We start from the raw sequence: 20,826 nt of genomic DNA on the forward strand, positions 1-20,826 counted from the left end.
AGCCTGTGTGGCTGAAGGAGCTGGTCCTGGTACCAGGCAACCCACAGCATCCTCTTCCTGCCCGCCTGGCCTATCACAGAACTTGGTGTTGATTTTTGAGTTCTGGACAAAGCAAAAAAGAATGTCCAACAGGAGGTCTGGCCACAACTTGACCCGGCAGAGTGGTTCTCTCGCACAGGAGAGCCATCCAAAGCCTTTTTCTGTTGTGGAAAACACTTTTATATGTTCACATAGAGCAGGATTTTGTTGTAGGCCAGACCGATACCTGTGACCGAGGGAAGCGCTTCCTGGGGCAGAGCAGCGCCCGTTTCTGAGGGGAGTCCCAGAGGCCCAGGGAGTGTGCTGGCTGCTGTGGTAGGAAGGGAGCCCACGGGCCCCGGGAAGCAATCTGTTTGGTGACGGAGGAGAACGAACTTGGAAACCGCAACCTTTTCTTTCTGAGCCTCTGAGGGTTGTGGTGATGGAAAATCACCATTAAGTCCTGGTTGTTGTCCCAGGGCCCCTGAATGGGAATGGGAGAGGGTATTGATTAGCTCAATGGCTCTTTAAAGAGCTGCTGTGTTTGCCCTCATGCCTCATAAGCAGCCGCCTCTCTTCTGTCTCTGTGCTTATTGGGTTTCAGATGGCAAGGTACACAAATACTGCCTCCGCTGGGTAAATATTGGGCTTATGATTGGATGGGCGGGCGGCGGGGAGGGAGCCGCACTGCAACACCCAGCCTGGCCCAGAGCACTGCCCCCACCCTGCCCACCCTAGTGCTCCTAAAGTCACAGGCCCCATGGCCGACATCCACCGGGAGGGGAGAGGGCCGGGAGCGCATCACAAGGCGAAGTCTCCTTTCTCTCTTCTAGTTTATTCTCGTTTATTTTTAAGTGTAACAAAGTTGACTAGAAGTGGAGGGCAGGAGACACACGGGGTGGGGGGGTGTGTCTCGCACAGGGAGCTGTCCAAAGTCTCTTCTGCTCTCTTGTTGAAAGCACTTTTACACCCTCACTTTGAGTAGATCTTGTGAAAGTTTGTCTGTCCCTCTTCTCTGTACCTTGCACATACAGCCTCAGGAACTGTCATTTAATGAAGTGGTGATGACAAGGATCACACTGGCATCAGTTGAGGGTCCTGTTAACTCGGGGCTCATTGTCTTTGTCCTCATGTTGAGGACGCAGCCCCTGGCAGGTTGGAAGCAGCACTTGGACCTCTAGTCACTTTGTCCCAGAGTGGATCTGGTCTCTGGTTTGTAAATCCTTGATTATTTGTAGATAAAAATCTCCTGTCTCCAAGTGACTCTGTGGGAGGTCCCTCCATCCCCTCTGGGGCTTGTTGTCTTTAATTAAACAGATTCCAGACCTGATTGGAAGGTGTGTGCTGTTAGCCTAGTAGAGCAAGAGGAGGGATCTGGAGAGCTTCGTGCCTCTGAGTGGCCTTCCTGGGGCCTCGGGCGGGCGCACCCTTCAGGCTTCCCCCAGCCTGGATGGACAGAGTGGTCCCACCTCTCCCTTCCCATTTGTTCTCCGCTCCACTTGGAGCCGGGCTTCCTGGGAGCCCTGCTGATCACAAGCCTGGTGGTTTTTGTCTCTCCATCTGGATGGGAAAGGGGAGGAAGCGAGTTCTCATCAAGAGGGAGTTAGAAATCTCAGCCCTTCATTTCCTATCAAAACTGGGGTGTTCTGCCATTGCCTGTGTGGGAGGTGGGGCTGGGCCGTGGGCTCCCAGCGGCTTCCTGCCACCTAAGAAATAAACTGATTTTCAGAGATTGTAAGAGCTGGGTGAGAGAACAGATCTTATTTCTAGCAGTGGATTCTGGAGGTACCTGACTACCAGCAGTCTCATTTTAACTGAAGTTCTCAACTGTTCCCAAATCTGTCACCTGAGGTGGCTGGAGTGAGCCTGCGCTTGCTTGGCATTGTCTCTCCTTCCTTCTGGGTCCCTCATGGGGAGCCGAGATGATGCCAAAAGCCCAGAACATGAGAAGCAAGAGGCCCAGGGGATTGGGAGGCTGGGCTGTCAGTCTGTGGGGTCTGTATGTCCCACAGCAGCACAAGGACCATCCTGCAGGTGACCGGCTGCAGAGGGGGCAGAGACCCTCTGAGTCCCACACCTGCAGCAGAGGTTGGTCGAAGGAGACAGACCAAAGACAGAGCTTCCTGTGCTATGAGGCTGGAATAAATTCCCTCCCACGGGCGGTCCCTCTGCCACTCCGGCGGTCCAACCACACGTCTGCTCAGAATTCTGTTCTCCGCCTGAAAGGGGGTGTGTCACGGAAATGTGGCCGGTTCCTGAATGCTTGGGCCTGTGTGGTCCTTGTCACCTGGAACCAGCCCAGATACACAGTCCTGCAGACTTGGAGGCCTGGGAGTGGCCTCTGCAGGCAGAGAGGTGTGGCCTGGTTTGGGGCCCAGCTAGCTATTTTGGGGGTGGGGAAGGTCAAAGAGGCCTGTGTGTGCTCTGTTGGTCCCTCGTCCAACCTTGCCAGATGACTCTGGATCACTTACTTTTTAATTTTTTAGCAGTTGGCTTTTTAACTTTGGAAAACTAAAGGGAAATGGTTTGGGGACTTGTAAGAAGTGTTTAAGCAGGAAGTTAGGGCTCAGTGCATGGAGCTGGGGCTGCCTTGGCCTCTGTTCCCTGGGAACCAAGGGATGCGGTGTTTCTGCCAGCCTCCAGGAGAACACGCCAAGGGCACCATATGTGGGGCTGCACCCTGCCCCACACACAGAGGGGCCTGTGTCATGCAGGCTCTCTGGGCCTCATGATTCTTACACATATTAACGACAAAGCCACTACTCTCCTTGACCGTCTGTTCTTGGGTGTTCAATCCGTTTCCCCAGTAACCAGGGAGATGAGTTGGTGTCTTCTGGATTGTTCTCTGTGTATTTATGCACATATGTGTTGAAAATTTATGTACATATGGACAGAAAATACCGAGGGGTGAGAAATGGGGCGGAGGAGAGGAGCAGCAGAGGGGAGGGGGAGAGCACATGACTGGCAGGTACCTGAGGTCCTGGTAGGTGCCCCAGGCATGACATTTAAGTGGCCCCCTCTGGGGTAGGCTCTTCTGTCCCCCAGAGTTTCTGTCAGTGGGTAATCCATAGGGGTCCTGTCTGGTGTTGCCCTGCCTCCCCCCTGCATCTTGGGAACTGCCTCCTCAGGACGGGTCCCCTCTCCCCCATTTCCTGTCCTTCCTGGTAAGTCCTCCTGCAGGTGGCTCAGCTCCTAGTTGCTGCATCTGCATCTGAAGGTCTCCACCCTGCCTGGGCCCAGGCCCTTCCCCTGGGCTCAAATTGGAATGTCTCTGCAACTTTCTTTTTTGCTGGGGCTTGGGGGGAAGTACAGGGGATTGGACTCGGGGGCACTCGACCACTGAGCCCCATCCCCAGCCCTTGTTTGTATTTTATTTAGAGACAGGATCTCACTGAGTTTCTTAGCTCCTCCCTTTTGCTGAGGCTGGCTTTGATCCTCCTGCCTCAGCCTCCGGAGCTTCTGGGATCACAGGCGTGCGCCGCCGCGCCTGGCTCTGCAAGTCTCCTGTGGTCATGGTCACATTCCCTGAGGATAGAGCCATGGGAAAAGGCACTGAGCTTCCAAAGCACAGGATGCTGTGGCCTGTGGGGTGGCAGGGGCTTCCCCTGGTGACAGAGCCCCAGTGTTTCTGATGGAGCCAGAGGCCCCTGGTCACCAATCACTGACTCGGGCAGGATGTAGTGAGGTCATAGACTCCCTCTCTTGGGAAGTTGTCGAAAGATTAATCCTTTCCTTTCAGCCACCTCCCCGGGGGTCCAGGGATCGTATCCTCGGCCTGTGTGTGGAATATTCTGGGGCCGAGACTGGTCACGTCTTGCTCTGTGTGAACAGCTCCAGTGTGTGCGGAGCTCTCCTTGCACTGCGGGGTAAACCAGGCTTTCTTCCTCTGCCCTTGGTGTAGGCTTCTGTAGCCTGTGGCTGCCCATGGGCAGATGGCAGGACTCGGTGGCCCAAAGCACAAGCCTGTGTGGAAGGTGAGGCCTCTCTGAAGCCCCACTCTCAGACCACCACCTGCACGGAAGGCCAGGTGTACCACCCTGGGCTGAGGCAGATGGATGTAGTCTGGTTAAATCAGGGGAGCTGAGAGACCTTCGGTCACTTTCTTCCATGTAACCTTAAGCATAACCTATAAACCTGTAGACTCTTCCCCAGTTCTGGCCACATAACTGTGGTCCTAGAAATACAGCAGGGAGACCGTCAAGCTGCCAGTTTGCAGTAAGTTGGTCCTGGCCCGGGTAGAATCCGGTGGACCGTTTCCTGCAGTGAGCCGAGGAGTCTATTTCCCTTCCCTGGGCTCTTCCCTCTAAATTCTTGCCCTGCCTTCACCTGCAGCTGGGGGGTTCCTTGGTCAACAGCTCATTTTCCTGACTTGTGCCCGCTCCTGCAGCAGACACTGCCTTGTGGGCACCCAGGGGGAACATTCATCTTTCCTCCTCCTCCGGGTTCCGCCTGGGATTCAGGATGCTGCTGTCGGCAGGAGGAAGGAAGCAGGGCGGGTGTGAAGAGGGGAGCTGAATGATCTTAGTCGCCCACGCGGAGGCAGCGGCAGTAGCCAAGGGTGGCAGAGAGCCGGGTGGCAGGGAGGGAGGTGCTGTCAGAGCCCTGGTGAGGGCCAGGACCGGTTATTAACCTCTGCAGCTGATGACCCCACAGCCCCAGCACCGGCCGCCCCAGGGCCACTCGCCTTAGTCCGAGGCTGACTTACTGGCCAGGCGCCTGCACTGACAGCGGGCAGTGGGAATGCGCGGTGGGTGCTCTGCTGAGATTTCCCATTGGAGAAGAGCCATCGGGGCCTCTGGCGCCTGAGGGGCTTGGTTCTTTGCTTGGGGCTGTCCCCTCGGGGCTCTTCCTGCCGGGCTGGCCTTCTCCCTGGGGAAGGAACCTGAGACTTCTCTGGCCAGCCTTCCTGCTCCTGCAGCCCATCTCCCTCTCACTTGCCTCTGGAAGGACGCTCTGAAGGGGCGCTTTAGGATGGCTGCCACGGTGCGTTCTATTGTCGTCTAGGTCTCTCTCTCTCTCTCTGCATGCATATACTTGCAGGTTCCTGGGTTCATCTCAGCAGCTGATTTCTCGTGTTGGAAGGGTGCGACATCTCGCCCTAGCACTTCCACGACTTTCTGGAGATACTGTCCCTTCTATAACATTAACTCCTGTCTTTTCACCTGCGTGGCTTTCCTCGGCTTCCTTGTGTGGCAGATAACCCTATGGGAGGGGTGCCCAGGCCTGAAAGAGCATGGCTTAGCTCGTTGGAGTGTGCTCGAGTAGGGGCAAATGTGCCCCAAGGCCCAGGTGCTGATCGGTCACTAGCCTGTGGGGCCATTGGGAGGTGGAAGAGCCTTTGAGGGACGAGTCACATCGTGCCCTTGAAGGGGGTGTGGGACCCTGGCCGTTCTCTCTGCTTCCCAGCCCCAGGAGCTGAGCAGACCTCCTCTGCCGCGTGCTCCTGCCGTGACCTACTGTGCTGCCACAGTCCCCAAGCCACGAGGCTGAGTGACCTCAGCCTGAGCCAGGCTGACTCTTTCCTCCTTGTGAGCTACGTATCTCGGATATTCCATCAAGTGGTAGAAAGTGGAGTCACACAGTATCACTATGTTCTCAGTTGCGACCCTTGCCTCGAAGCCTGGGCGTCCACCCTCTGAAGAGCTGGGCATTCTGCTGTTGAGCTCATGACACGCCATGTTCCCTCCTGGAACCACTAGCTGCAGAGTAGAAGCTTGGGCGCCTGGTGGTTTTGAGTGTCTGTGGTGTTGTCCCCTGGAGGGCCAGTCTCCTGGTCCAGCCAAGGGCTGGATAAGGTGCAGCCAAGGGCTCTTGGGGAGCAGCACATCTAGGCAGCGGCTGGGGAGAGGTGATGGAGGGATCCTCCTCGTGAGGACTGGGAGTTGACATCACTTTCTAGAAACTCATAGGTTCATGGTGCTCAGAATGGGCCTGGGGGCTATCCAGTCTGCACCCCCGTGTAGGACCCAGAGTTAAAGTGACAAAGCCAGGGATGTTCTGCGCAGAGCTTCCTTTCTGTTCCGGCTCTCGGCTCTTGTGTTGTTGGGATGCAGAGACCCCTGCCCGCCTCTGCCGCAGGCTCCAGCCATCCCTCCTGGGCTCTTCCCATGCCCCTCCCTCCTCCCCGTGTTTCCATTGTCACATCAGCCCACAGTCACGTCCCCCAGCTCTTGCTGCGATCTCTCTGCCCTCTTACATACAAACGGCCAAGCATCTCCCACGGACACCTCTGAATGTCACACTCATGCCTAGTGTACAGTCTTGTCCTTCAACTTTCTCTCTTAAAAAAAAGAAATGATGATCCAGTTGATATCGCCAATAGCAAATGGCTTTATGCCTGTTTTCTGGCATTTGAGAAGGATTTTAATCACTTCATTTAAACCCTTACATCCCCCTGGAGGCCACTGGCTGACAGCGAGAGGTGGTTGGTGGAGACTGGGGTCCATGTAACCATGGAGCCACACAAGCTCAGAAGCCCTCCCAGGGACCAGACGTGGCCTCATTAGCCCTGTGTTCATAACTTCAGGCCAATCTGTTCCCATCAAGCTGATCAGCATATTGGCACTGCCCTGCGGCGGCCTGATCTGTCATTTGGCATCTTTAACGTGGTGAGTCCAAAGGGTTGGCCTTGTAGACCAAGGTCTTGACCCCTTCCCTGGGAGATGACTGGCCACCCTTCGGGGTCATCGTGGGATGGATCAGACAAAATGTGTGTGACCCTGGAGCACCACAGCTCTTTCATGGGCCTTAGGGGGCTCTAGTCTTCCTGGGATCCTTCCTCCACAAAAAACCAAACCAAACCAAAACAAGGAACTCCTAAAGGTCATATTTTACAGCCCTGTTTTCATAAAGATGAATCTCATCCAGGCTGGGTTTATTATGATGCATGAATCCTACTCATTGTCTCTTCCAATGTGAAAAGAAAGAAAAGCACTTTTGTGGGACCCCGAGATGGAGCGCTGGTCTCTGCGCCAGGCCTCACCTGATGACAAGTCCCTGAATCTCTTCCCCGTGGTGGATGAGCCAAAGCCTCTGCCTGGCAGAGATTCTGGGACCCTCCACCTTGCAGGTACGTCGTGGTGGGTCAGGAGACCCGGGATTGTTCTGTGAGGCTGGAGCTCGGCCTGGAAGCCGAGGCCGTAAAGATGTGGTGGAACACTGGAGATGCTCTACCAGGGCTCCAGATTGAGGCTCCTAAGGGAGCTTGTGGGCCCTGGAAATCTCCCGGATAGAGACGTCAGAGGGGAGTTTTGTGCTAAGGTATTGTGGTGGATGGGATTCTGAGATGGCCCAACTTGCTCCCCCAGTGTGTGGGCCACATGGGGGTTTTACTCCCCACCATGGGGTTCTCCTTGCATGAGGTTACAATCGGTTGACTTCAAATCCACCAAAGGGGAGTTCCCTGGGTTCACACGACCTCATCAGACAAGTCGTTAAATGAGGGAATGGGCCCTCCTTCAGGTCGGAGATTTTAAGGTGTTAGAATTCTGCTGCTGGCCTTGAAAAAGCAAACAGTCGTGCTGTGTGGTGTCCACGGTGGGGTCCATGTGGCAGGAACCCGAGGGTGGCCTCTAGGGCTGATTGAGGTTACTGGATGTGCAGCTAGCAAGAAAACGGCGACTTCAGTCCTTCTGCAAGAAGCCAAATTCTTCCAGCAGTCAATGCCTGGGAATGAGGTGAGGTCCCAGCCACAGTCTTGATTTCAGCCTGAGAACTGGGCAGAGGGTCCTGCCTAGGCTTCGCCTGACTCTGGACCTTTGGAGTCAGAGATGAGGAACAAGAGTTGTTTTAAGACCCTGGATTTGGGTGGTTTGTTTTACAGCAGTGGGAATGCTGTGCAGGCGTGTTGTCTGTCGGCGTGGGGGTTTGCCGTGAAATTTAGGCTTAGAAGGAAGAGGGGGAAGACGTCAGTGCCCACATAGCCATGGCAGGAAGCAGAAGAACCTTCCTGCAGAAGCAAGCTCCTTCAGTACGCCTCAGCTACCAAGTCCTCATCATCCAGATAAGCTGAATAATTAATTATGCTCCAAGCAGCGAGATGGCATGGATAAAGCCCCATTCAAGGAAAAAAAAATTATATATATCAAACGTGTTCTTCAAAGCCACTGCTTTTCTTTTGAAGTAGTTCGTATGTCATTTGCATGCTATTTCCTTAGCATAAAAAAAGCACAGGGGTTTCCATTCTCACCAAAAGCTTGTCCCTCACCCCTTTCACCCTCCTTTGTCACTGACCAGTCCACCTTCCCCCAGAGGGCTTGGTTGGGGCTGAATACCCTGGTAAACAGTTCCCCTTAGGAAGCGGTCGGCCTCAACCTGGGAGGTAGCAATTATCAGAGGCAGAAAAGCTGGTTTTGGAAAAAGTTTGAGGTTTTGGGCCCTGGTGGTCTAGGTCCCATGGGTGGGGAGGCTGCTGGCTGGGAAGGAGGCTGATGCCAGCTATGAAATGGGAGGCAGTGTAGAGCTCCTGCCCCGACCTGGCCTTGCAGAAAGGCTGCCTTACCCCCCAGTGTCCCCCAGCATCCTGACCCCCTCAACCTATCCGTTAGGCCTCTGCCCTCGGGTGTGGGCAGCATTGGGCTAAACCTGAAATGACATGGGAGATAAAGGCTGAAGCCATTCTCACGTATTTTTCAGGCTCATCTTTCTCTGGTCCCTTGTTAGTGGCTGTCTTGGAGCCCTCCAACGGGCATCCTTGTCTCTGCAGGGGACTAGGCTCTCTCCATCCCGCTTTTTTAAAAATTGTTTTAATTTGTTACACATGACTTCATTAACAAGACTCCTATAGTGCAAGAAATAAAATCAAGAATCAATAAATAGGATGGATTTGAACTGAAAGGTTTTTCTCGGCAAATGAAAAAAATCAGTGAGGTGAAGATAGAACCTACAGAAATAGGAGCAAATTTTTACTATACACAACTCGGAGCACTAATCCCTAAGGTATATAAAGCACTCAAACTTAACACCAAAAAAACCCCCAAAACACCCATCAATAAGTGGGCCAAGGAACTGACCAGACAATTCTCAGAAGTTGATATATAATTGATCACAAATATACGAAAAAATGTTCAACATCTCTAGCAAATAGAGAGATGCAAACCAAAACTAAAGATTTCTCACTCCAATCAGAATGGCAACTATTATGAAAACAAATGTCAAGTGTTGGTGAGGATTTTAGACCCTCTTTAACAGCAGCAATAACATCTGGCAAAAATTTCTCCGGACGCCTGGAGGTCTGGCTTCCAGTTGGGCTCTGCTCCCTCAGACTCTTGCTAAAGCTCCTCATGTCTGCCGCAGGCAAGGAGCTTGTCAGTGATCCATATAGGCCAAGAAGAGGTTGAGGATCATGGTTCCTGTCTGGGATCATGCAGGATCAGATGGGCCACACCAAGAAGAGAACTGATTGTCTCAAGTGTGGGCACCAGGCGTTCTCCGCTGAATACAGTGGCTCACAACTTGGCACCTGGTATGTGTACACACTCGGGCGCCTCCCCCTGCCTTGGGCTCATATCTGTGGCCTTGTTGAAGCCTCAGTTGTCTCAGCACATTGCTGTGGCTCACCAGGAATAGCATGGTGCTGGAGGAGTGGTGGGATTCAGATGCAGAAGTTCTGGGTTCACATCTGGCTTGTGTCTGATTAGTGGTGTGATGTGAAGTAAGTCCTAAGTTCCTATCCCTCAATTCCTGCAAATGTGAAATGGCGGTTGTATCTGTTTTCTAGGGCTGCCATGACAGTGTCACATGCCAGTTCTGTCTGTGGTACTGTCATGGCTCAGATTTATTTTCTCACAATTCTGGAGGCCAGAAGTCAGGATCAAGGTGCCGTGGTTCCTTCAGAGGGCTGTGAGGAGGGATCTGTTGGAGGCTCCTCTGGCTTGTTGATGGTGTCTTCACAGTGTCTTCTACTTGTGTCTATTCAAATGTCCTGTGAGCACTCCAGTTATACTGGACCACTTCCTAATGACCTCATTGTAATGGAATTACCCATTTAAAGACCTGGGTCCACCCTTGTCTGTGTTCTGAGATCCTGAGGGTGAGGGCTGATTGAATTTTGGTGGGAAGAGGCAGAGCTTAGTCCAGAACTGGGGTAAAGGTGCTGCCTGTTACCCTCACTGGAGGGTGTCAAGGATCCCATGGGATAATGGAAGAAGGCACGCAGAGGCCAGGTGTGTTGTTCACCAAGGAGTCTGTGCAGGCAGAGGCCAGGCATGTGGTTCACCATGGAGTCTGTGCACAGGCAGAGGCCAGGCATGTTGTTCACCATGGAGTCTGTGCAGGCAGAGGCCAGGCGTGTGGTTCACCATGGAGTCTCTGCAGGCAGAGTTGTTTCCTGTAACCTTGGGGTCAATGCCAAGCGCATTTGCTCCCAGCCCTACCTATCTTCCCTGTTTCTGTCCACCTGGATCTGGCTCCTTGCAGAGGTTGGTGAGAACAGGCCTCGTGAACGCTCAGTTACCGTGGGTTGTGACGTGACAGTCGATGGCTGGCTTTTGCATGTGTACTCAATGTCTTTCATTCTCCAGGAGTCGAGAAAAATCATTTTGATTGTCAAAACTATAAAGATTGGGGATAAGCCCAACTTTAGTCTTCTCTTGGGCAGTGGGGTAACAGATAGCTCTTCTCCAGCACTGGACTAAAAGGGCTGGTTTACTTATTTCTTTACATTGTGATAAAGCAAAGGGAAGGACTGGGTTTTCAAGAACAATGGCCTTCTTGATTTTCTAACCTTCAGCTGTTGGGGATAAGGGTGTGTGTGTGTGTGTGTGTGTGTGTGTGTGTGTGTAAAAGGAACTGTATGAATCATCTTTAAGGATGATAAACACAGAATTTTATTTGTGAAAATAGATACTTAAGACCCAGAGCTCCAGCCACCTTTTATACCCCTGCATAGAATATGATCAGACTCCATTGTAAAGAGAAATACTTTGCAGAGTTTTCTGAAGATTGAATCTAGAATAGAATTCTTTGAACACTATTCCCTAAAGCTGAATATTAGTAGGTTTTATATATGGCCAAATAATGTAGGGTTTAACCAAACCCGTGCTCTTCACTGTGAGATTTCTTAGAGTTATGTTCATGTGCAGACTTGACCCAACGCACAGTCCCTCCAGGTATCCTTTCCCTTGAAGCATCTTATGGAACAAGGAACTCTGGGAAATTGTGGTTTATGACAAAATGAATCGCTAAAGAGATTAGGCAGGCATGGTGTGTGGGTCTGCATGCTACTTTGACTCCAGGAGGGTCCCTAAACCATTTGTGACTTCAGAGCATAGAAAAAGTTACGAAGTCACTATGGACTACTAATGTTCTCTGTATTAGTCCATCATTTAAAGCAGGGATTTCTATATTTTGAGCTACAGTTGGTGGGGGGAAGCAGGGAGGAGGATCCCATTGCTCTGAGCTACAGGCCAGCGTTTTTTCCCATTTGGTTAATGTGTGTACTCATTTTGAAGGAAATAAAACTCGTGTATCCTCAAGGTTGACTTGAGCTATCTTTACGGTACTGTTGTGCTTTTATGGCATCAATGTGCACAAACATAAAATCAGATATAAATTAAGCCTCACGCTTTGGGCTCTTCAACTGTTGTAAAACCAAAAACTTGTCGGTATAAATCAAAACAGTTGGCAAAACCGAAAGCAACAATATTTTCATAATGTGGCAGGATCTCCTTTGCTAAAAATACCCACCCGATTGCTGGCCTCAGAGATCCGTCTCCTTGGGTTCTGACGGCTTTATCCCATGAGACACACCTGCTGGGTGGAGTCAACTCCTATTGCAGTTCTAGAACTGTTCAGAGAGCTCCATCATCTTCATGAGGCCCTGGAAGTCCTGGAGCCTGCCTCTCTCCTCCCACCGGCCTCCACAGCTCGGGCAGTACAGCTTGGATCCCACTCGGTGAGAAACACCGAATGCAGGACAGGCATTGCAAGCCAGCCGCTGGGTGGTTGACATTATTTTTTCTTGAGACTATCATTTAAATAAAAATATGAAATAAAAAACTTACTAAGCTTCAAGACCTCTGAGCATGTTCCTTGGGTCTCTATTGCAGAGGCCCCTCTTTAGAAAAGAGATGGAATCTGAGGGTTTGACACAGCAGCCGTCAGTAGTGTGGGTGTGTCGAGTGCCCTTCATGCTGCATGTGACATTTTGTAAGTCTCTGTACGTGCTTCAGGAGCTTGCGAGATGGTCATGGATTCTTCCCCATTGGCATCTGTACCCCGACAGCATGACAGATCCTGTTCATGTGCAGCACTGTCAATTTACCCCCCTCTTAGTCTCGATGGCTGCTGACTGGCTTTGGTCAGTGGGAAGGTGGCAAACTGGACATGGGCAGAGACTTGATGAGCACTTGACAATCAACCATATGAACCAACAGTCGGGAGGTTGGTGGTTGAGCGGCCTCATGGAGAGGAATAAGTGTCTAGCCAGTGGTCAGCCAACCCCAGGACAGCAGCCTGCCAGATCCAGGTGGTGTATCCTAGACCATGACCTCTGGATGAGCCCCCAGGGACCAGGCCCATGAACAGGCAGTTCAGCAGCAGAGCTCAGTTAATTGACTGCCAAGTAATAATTGGTCATTGTTTTAAGCCACCAAGTTTGGGGTTATTTTATTACCTAGCAGTAGGTACCTGAAATATATGTATTTTTATGGGAAGAGAAATAATGACTTTTAGTGAACGTCTGATGGAATCTGATATCCTCATATCTGAGAGATGAGAAAAGTTGCCTGAGAAGGACGGGATGGAGGTTCTCTGGCTGAGTGACTGTGTGGGTGTATTTTAATAAAGTCTTAGACGAGGTCTCGGAGGGGGACGAGAAGCCCCGAGCGATCACTGGGGATGAATTAGAAAGTGAAAACCTCGTTACACCAAGGCACTTGCATTCCTTGAGGAATTACATTTTGAGCTTAAAAGCCTCGTGGTTTGGAAGACTGTGCCATTGCCCAGTTTCTGCGTCACCCACGCTAGTGGGACACTTGGACCTTGAAAACAAGCACAGAGTATGCCTGCCTGGATCAGCTGTTGGGGAGCTGCATCTCTGCAGGACTGTGTGGTGCTTTAAAATCTGTCTAATGTGATTAAATAGGTTTGATCATGAATAGTAACTTGGCATCAGAAACAGGGGAAACTTTCATCCCCCAAAAGGGAGTCTGAGTAGTAGCACCTGTATCTAGCTTAGATATAGCTAGGAGTCGGGGTGAATCGCTTCCGTCGTGAATCTTCAGGCTGAGGTGACGGAAGAGATAGGAGGAAGCTGGAGGAAGTGGGCTCAGGGGATCCCGGGGGTTCAGGTGGAAAAGCTGGGGCCTCCAGAGAGTCGCAGGCGCCTGTGCCTCCTGTGGTCCCCAGACTGACAGGATGATCTTACACAATCATTCAGCACCTGGAACCCTGAGGTGGGTGGAAAGTCGTGCTTTCTGCCACCAGCCGGAGTGTCTTTGGTTGGTTGAGGTCCTTTCTTCCCCTCTCTGCACCCGTCCCTCCCTCTGCCCCACTTCGTGGTCACCCGGGTCTTTATTCTCCCTGGTGAAATCTTTTCTCATTATGGAGAGTCCATTCATCCTGGCAAACCAACTGCATGATTGCACGCTGACCAGCAGTGGAGCCCCGACTGCAGCGCTGGTAGATGGATGACAGAAGCTTGTTGGGGACATCAGAGGGGGCTCGTTGGAACCAGAGTAGGCCTGAGTGGAGGAGAGGGAGCTGAGCTTCTTCATCCAGGATTTTGAAAACGTCAAGTATGAATAATTCAAAGCTTTAAAACCTGCTTTTCCAAACACTGATTGGATTTGTAGGGGGGCAGGACTGAAACCAAACCAGATGCAGTCCTGGTGCCCTGCACGAGGGAGGGTGCTCTGAGAGCTGTAGGAGCCCAGTGCCTTGAGTCATCATTCTCCTCATTGTTGAGGATCTCGACTGTAGCCCAGGACGCCTGAATGTGTAGCTAAACTGAGGCAAGCACAGCAGCGACCCGCCAGGAGGACCCGAGGCAGGACTGCACCTTCCGCCTTGGCGTCTGTGCCAGTCGGTGTCCCCAGTTGCTTTGAGGCTGGCTGCTTGTCACCCCGAGTCAGCCTGGCCCCGGGTGGCAGGCCGTGCTGGGCTCTCTGTGAGATGAGTTCATCTATTATGTAACTGCCATCCATATTCTAGTGGATGATCCGGCGACATTTAATTTTTTTTCCATTATGTGGAATAATTTAAGATTGTGTTGCGAGTGTCATTATCACGGCGACTTCTCAGTAATAAAAACGGCATCAATTATTTAACATCACCTCATGTGTCTGGGTTAAGTGGGGATGGAGGGAGCCAGAGGCTGCTGTGGGGGAGGAGGCCAAGCCCTCACAGACCATTTCCATCCACCCTTGGAGCCCTGCTTCTGAGGTCCCTCTCCAGGTCCCCGTCCCCTTCTCCCTTGGGTGCAATGCCCTGCCTCCCTTTAGCTGTGGCTGGCAGGTGGGGGGAGGCTGCCAGTTAATCCCCTGACCTTTCTCTTGCTCCTTCCTCAGGAGCTCTGACTTGTTGACAAATCTCAGAGACTGCTCCCCCGGGCTGGGGCTATGGCTCAACGGTAGAGTGCTTGCCTCACAGGTGCGAGGGCCTGGGTTCAATCCTCAGCACCATACTAAAAAAAATAAATACAGGTATGTGTCCGAATTAAAGAAGAATTTATATATATGCCTATATATTTATAAAAAGACTGCTCCCCAAGAGGCCCAGGGAGCCCAGAGTCTGCATTGGCTGAAACCTGGTGGAGAGGTCAGGGAGAACCCCACCCCATCCGTTTGGTGGAAGGAGGGTGTGGGTTTGGAAAGGTCGGGCTTCCCCCCTGCACCTGTGGGAAGCAGACAGAGGTTGGTCCCCTGTACCTTTCCCCAACACAGTGGTTCGTGCCCCTGAGACACCCCAGTGGTGAGAACCAGAGAACAAGTGGCACGAAGCACATTGAGCTCACTATTGGGACCCGGAGCAGACGTGCCAGGCTGCTAACAGGGATTTGGGTGGCTGTGCCCAGTACCTGCTGATGCTTATCTGGTTGTGCCTGGCTTGGGGTCTTTAGTTCCTGTTACAAACTCCACCTGGACACTCCATTGCTTCAGTGACATACTAGCTTGTTGCTTTGGTGACTTGTCTCTTGAGGGTTCTGGAGGCCTCAGCCCTTGGCAGTGGTCTTCCTCACCTTGGGCAGCAAGCCCCGAGGAGCAGTGTCTGGGGTTTGTTTCTGGAAGGAGATGCTGTTTTTGAAGTGTTCGTTTAGATTGGGGGTGGGGGTGGGGGTTGCAGGGCTGTCTCCTCCTCCTGCCTGCCCTTCCTGACTGTATTCCATTTCTTCTCTCCTTCCCCTTCTCTCCACTTCCTCTCCCTTCCTTCTGGAAAATGCTATTCTTTTCCAGCTCCTGCTTTGCACATCTTTCCACAGTAGATGGAAATTGCTGTATATTCTGAGCCGTGGCTGGCCCCTAACCATGCATCATAATAGTAATAATAATCATCATCATGATAATGATCTCACTGGAGGAGGACCGCAATCTCCAGTTCTGCTGCCCACTGGGTGGGGTGGCCTCCTGCCTCCAGCGGCCTGCACTTGGCTTTCCGTACTGAGCTGGGTTTGGAGAAGGATGAGGAGGTGGGAGGGAGGCTGGGAGGGGGACTTGGGCAAGGAGGTGGTGAAGGGAGGGAGCCTTTTTGCACCTTGGGAGGGGCTGGTGTATCTGACACATTTGGAAACTTCAAGGTGACACAGCAAACCTGAATTTTCCAAAGCCTCAGGGGCCCACTGTGGAGGGGACAGGGAGGAAGGTGACTCATTGTTCCTGTGATGAGCAGCCAGGCAGACTCCCAGGGCTGTGGTGGAAAGTCAAGAGCAGCGCGTTCGCCCTGGGATGGAGCACCCTCACCTTGCTGGCCGTGTGGGGCTGCCAGGGTTGGTCGAGGCAGTGTGAAGGGAAAGGCTTTGCAGGGATGTCAAAAGAAAAAAAAAAAAAAAGCCCCAGAAATGTACAGGAGAATGTCACGGAGAGGAGCGTCAGGGAAGCGTTTCTTCCTGGAGCCTTGGTCCCTCCTGCAAGGCCACGTCTGTGGAAGGCATCCAGGTGGAACTTCAGTGTCCCTGCACTTGAGTGCCCAGTGAGGGGACAGGGCTCCCTGAGAAGCTGCAGTGTCAACCCAGCAGGTAGAGCCACCTTGTCCCAGCAGGTGGCTCCCGACTTTCCCCCAACTGCCAGGGACATGATAAAGCCACCGAGGCACAGTTGGCAGCTCTCTGTGGGGCTGCCCTCTGGAGCTTGGAGGGATATAGTTCTCTGGTTTCCTTGGCAGCATTTGAGAGTGGCGGGCGAGGCATGTTGGGAATCGGGTGGGGGGTCTGGGAGGACCCCTGGAGGCCAATGTCTGGATAGGCCAGTGGAGGGCTGGCCAGGTGTGGGGATGGAGGTGCTGCTGGCCTGGGCTTCCCTCTGAGGTGCTTCTGCCACTTCTGGAGCTTGCTTGGCCCTGCCACTTTTTATGAACACGCATTGTTGGGCACATTAATGGGATTTGGTGTGATATTTGCACACATGTGTAAATCTGTGCCTTGAGGAAACGTGGGCCACGTTTTCTTCACCTGCTCATCTGTTGATGGGTTCCGAGGCCCAGTCAGTATCACAGCTGTTACACACAGTAGTGCGATGCACGTGCAGTGCCACCTTCTGAGGGCTGAGTGTTTGGAGCACAGGTGGGAGTGGGTCCTTGGCTAGCCTTAGAGAGGGTAGCTTCTAGGTGGAATTTTCCTAGTGCACTCGCCCCTGTCCCCCAAAGTGCTGACAGAAAGCAACATATCCAACAAAATATAGGTTGATAAGGTGGCAGAAGGATATGGAGGGGCGGGGGTACCCGTGTTTCTTCTTCCTTTGTCTTCAGGTCTTTGCTCAAACACCGCTTTCTCAGCCGCCTCCTGCTGCGTAACACCGCGTCTACGTTTGTGGTAGGCTAGCGTGGGTCAAACGCTGATCCACTGGGGGGGTTGCCGTAGACTCCGTATGTGAGTCTGTTCGGCATCATCACTACCTGGGCCTTTAGCTTGTCATCGATTGGTTATTGTGGTCTCGAAGGAGAAGGCGAGATCATAAGAATGGGGGATGTGGCTGGGTCACGTCCCCAGGGCCTGGGAGGTCTCGGGCGATGGTTGATGCTTAAGTGAAACTTGACTGGATACACGAGGGCAGGCAGGCAGCCTTCCTAGGGATAGTGGCACAGGAGAGAACAAATGCCCAGCATTGCTGTGTGCCAATGTGGGCAGCCTTGGGGTCCTGCCCGTTCGTTGTCCTCAGCAGGTTCTCAGCCTTGGTACTGTGGCATTAGCCAGGGCGAGCCTTGCTGTGGTGGCCCCTGTGCACTGCAAGGTCTTGTGCAGCATCCTTGGTCTCTACCCACCTGAGACACCAGCAGCACCCCCACCCCCACAGTGACATCCCACAAACATCCCTGGTGGCCCAGTGGGACTATGTGAAATCACCTCATTGAAAACCACTGTTCTAGAGTAACCTGGGGTCTCTGAGCCCCTTCCTGAGTGGGCTGTGGTCGAACACGCAGTCCCAGCCCTGTGCGTATTAATGCTGCCGCATGCTCCCGTAATACAGCGGCTCTTTCTGCATCATCCCCTGGTTACGCATCAATCACTTTGTAAAAAAAGAAACGAGACAAAGGAAGCCGAGTCAGCGGTAGGACGCAGTTTCCTAGCGGGACTGTCTTTTATGGCTGCAGTGATCCCTCAGATGTCAGCGGGAGGCAGAGAGTTAGAAATAATTAAAGCATGTAAACAGACAGAGAGCTGTGACTCAGTGCCCCAGGCACATCGCACAGACACCAGCTGCCACTTGGGGGTGGCCAGAGGGGCTTCTGCAGAGGCAGGGACTGGCCTGCGTGCCCCTCTACCGTGCTGCAGTGTCCATCCACCTGCAGTGCTGGTTGCCTCCAGGCAGGAGGTTGATTCCAGAGTCATAGCCAAGACCTTATGGGGGAGGCTCCGACGGGGCTTGGAGGCTTCTCTTCTTCCTTTGAAAACAAGGCTAAATGAGGGTTGGCCCCTGCTTTAAGGTACATTATCAGGGATATTGCAAATGAAGGATTAGGATGACATTGATGCATTGGACAAATGGAAAGACGCAGGAGAGGCTTAGGGTCATTTTTTTTCCATGTAGTAAGAAAAATAATAATGAAATGAATCATTAGGCTCTTATCCTTGCTCATCATGGCCATGAGAAAGCAAGAGGTGTTTGTACATGCACATGTATCTGCATGTGTGTATAAGTGTGCATGTGTTCGTGTGTGCATGTGTAGGATAAAGCCTGCTACACCTTTCCTGAAATTCCTTCACAAAAGAAACTTAACCAAAAACCCAGTTTTAGTCTTTTCTTGGAAGTGGACACATTTCTGCGCTTGGATTACAAGCCATTTCCTCTCCCATGTTAGTGTCACATTTTAAATGGAAACTTTCATTTGTTTGGAGGAATGCTTGTGTCCCCTCAACATTCATATGTAGAAATCCCCACCTCTAGGGTGGCTTTAGGAGTGGACCTCTGGGAGGAGATGGACCATGAGGGTGGAGCCCACAACAGTAGAGTCAATGCCCTAAAGGCCCTGGAGGGGGACTCCTAGCCCTTCCCCAGTGACCACACAGCCTGAAGGTCAGAAAACACATGCCAGACACGGAACCTGTCCCCGCCCTGGCAGCCTGACTGTGGACCTCCCCACTTCCACAAGCTACTTAGTTGATATTTTGTCACTGCTACCTGGACAGTCGGTGACACCTGGTCTTGAAGAGATTTGCTGTTTTTTGCCCATGGGAGTGATTACTTGCCCTTACCCTTGAGGTCTTTGGATGAAGCGGAGTGTCGTGCAGGGCTGAGCCCCTTGTCCGCCTCTTGATCCTGGAGATCCTGTGCTGTGTTGGCGGCCTGCAGGGTCAGCACTTCCCCAGGGCTCGGGGGAGATGCTCATGGTCCGTCCCGGTTTCCTTGTTGGATCTGTAAGAGTGGGACCTCGTCTTGTTCACCAAGTGTCCATAAAGTCGGAGGCCACTAAAGGTTTGTGGGAGCTGCACACAGGCCTTTGCCTGGTTAGTGTGAAATGGTCTATCAACTTGTCAGGGCAGCACAGAGAGTGGCTTTGGTTGGGCCATCTGGCTGTGACTCCAAGTGCCACCACTTCTCTCAGATACTTCTGTTTGGGTCTCCTCCTTTTATCTCTTGAGAAATAAACAGATGGCGGCTTCCCAGACACACTGACCTTGGATCCTGGGCCGTAGCTGCCGTCTGAGTAGACTGGCCACAGGGGCTTCTTTTGATAAGCCTGGAGCTAGGTCCCCTGTGCCCATCATTGGCATTGATGAGGTGCATAGTGAGGTTAGGTGTGCAGACCCCGGCCTTGCCAGTTGTACGTGTTTCCCATCTCTGGGATCAGTACCAACTCCTCGGATCTTGTTTTTGTCCTCTACCCCAGAAGTCTTTCATCTTCCTACCCTCCTTCCTCCCTCCCTGAAAGTCACGTGAGCCCAGGGTCCAGCTCAGCCCTGATGCTTTTGCAGACGAGGGCCAGTTGCCTTGCTACCATGGTCCAGAGGGTCTGGGGGCCCCATGGAGATGAGCTGCTGTAATGACACTCTGCTTCTTGTTTCAGGGTGCAGCAGAAGACCCTCAGACGGCTCTGGCACTGAACTTCGACACTGCATTGATGAAGAAGTCTGATCCCACGGGTCCCACGCTGCTCCTCCCTGAGAGTGAACTCTCCATCCGGATAGGTAGCACTGGGCTTCTTCCAGGCAAGCTCCCTGCTGTAGATGGCCAAGCCAGACATGTAGACTTGGGGTGGGGTAGGAGAACCACGGGGGAGGTGCCAGGGCTCCGTCTGCCCCTCCAGGGACTCGGCCCACTGCTGCCTGAAAGCCAAACTGGCTCTGGCCTGAGACACCTTTCTCATCTGTTCTCAAACTTCCTGCTTGCTGTAAAGATGGCACTGGCACCTTTTGATGCTCTTTGCAAGGTGGACGAATGGACAGGGTCAGGTTGAATGGGTAGAGTGTGGGCATTTGTCCCTCTGTCTCCCCCTCTTTGCCCCCCCTTTTTTGATGCTCATCTTTTTGATTCACCTGGGAAACTGGCGGTGTCTCTCGCCGATTCTGTGTGCAGCCAGTAAAACTGACACAGCGAAGCCATGCAGTTGGTTCTGCATTAGAGGCGGGCATTGCTCAAGTCTTGGGGGAGCGGTGCAGGCTGGGCTGCCGCCCTTAGAGCAGCTGTGGATGCCAGGGGACTGTGGTTTTGCAGCCTTGGGAGCAAGATCCTCCCCCACTCCACCGTGTTATTGTTCGGTGAGGACAAGTGGGTCATTTGAGGGCCAGTTAGCACAAGTTGCACACCTGGGTTTTCCTTTAAACTTTTTTAGGAAGTCCTGGTTTGGTGCAGCAAGTCCCTGGTGCTGTGACGGGTTCGCCCCTCACTCTCCTGTGATGTTAGCTAGGCAAAGTCCTGCCCGTAGAAGACCATTGTACCCAGCAAACCATGTTGAGATGGGCACCTGCCTCTGTGGCATCTGTCTTGAGTGAATTGGGAATGGATGGTCAGTGACTGGTCACGGTCTTCACAGGAGTGACTGAAGGGGACAAAGTCCTTTCCCATTTCCATGCTGGCGTTTTAAGTTGGTATTTTCATATCTAGCTGAGATGGTCACCAGCCCTCAGTGGGAAGCTGTGGAAAGTTGGAGCCTCACCGTGGCTGGGTCTCAGTGGTCTGGGTTCAGGTCATGCCCTGCGTGTGTTATTCATGGAGAACA

At 52.5% G+C, this 20,826-nt stretch overlaps 1 protein-coding gene across 12 annotated transcripts in view; it reads left to right on the plus strand.

The window, feature by feature from the left end:
• Slc39a11 (solute carrier family 39 member 11) overlaps positions 1–20,826 on the plus strand; it is a 392,410-nt gene that overhangs the window by 154,598 nt on the left and 216,986 nt on the right. For 11 of the 12 annotated variants that reach the window (XM_078041769.1, XM_078041772.1, XM_078041773.1 and 8 more), the window contains one exon: positions 19,675–19,816. In XM_078041769.1, the coding sequence (XP_077897895.1) occupies positions 19,675–19,816 (142 nt within the window). The remainder of the gene's footprint in view (positions 1–19,674; positions 19,817–20,826) is intronic. The other variant, XM_078041777.1, reaches the window with a different exon arrangement.

This window comes from Ictidomys tridecemlineatus, chromosome 3, assembly GCF_052094955.1.
Source record: "Ictidomys tridecemlineatus isolate mIctTri1 chromosome 3, mIctTri1.hap1, whole genome shotgun sequence".
Classification (NCBI taxonomy): Eukaryota; Metazoa; Chordata; class Mammalia; order Rodentia; family Sciuridae; genus Ictidomys; species Ictidomys tridecemlineatus.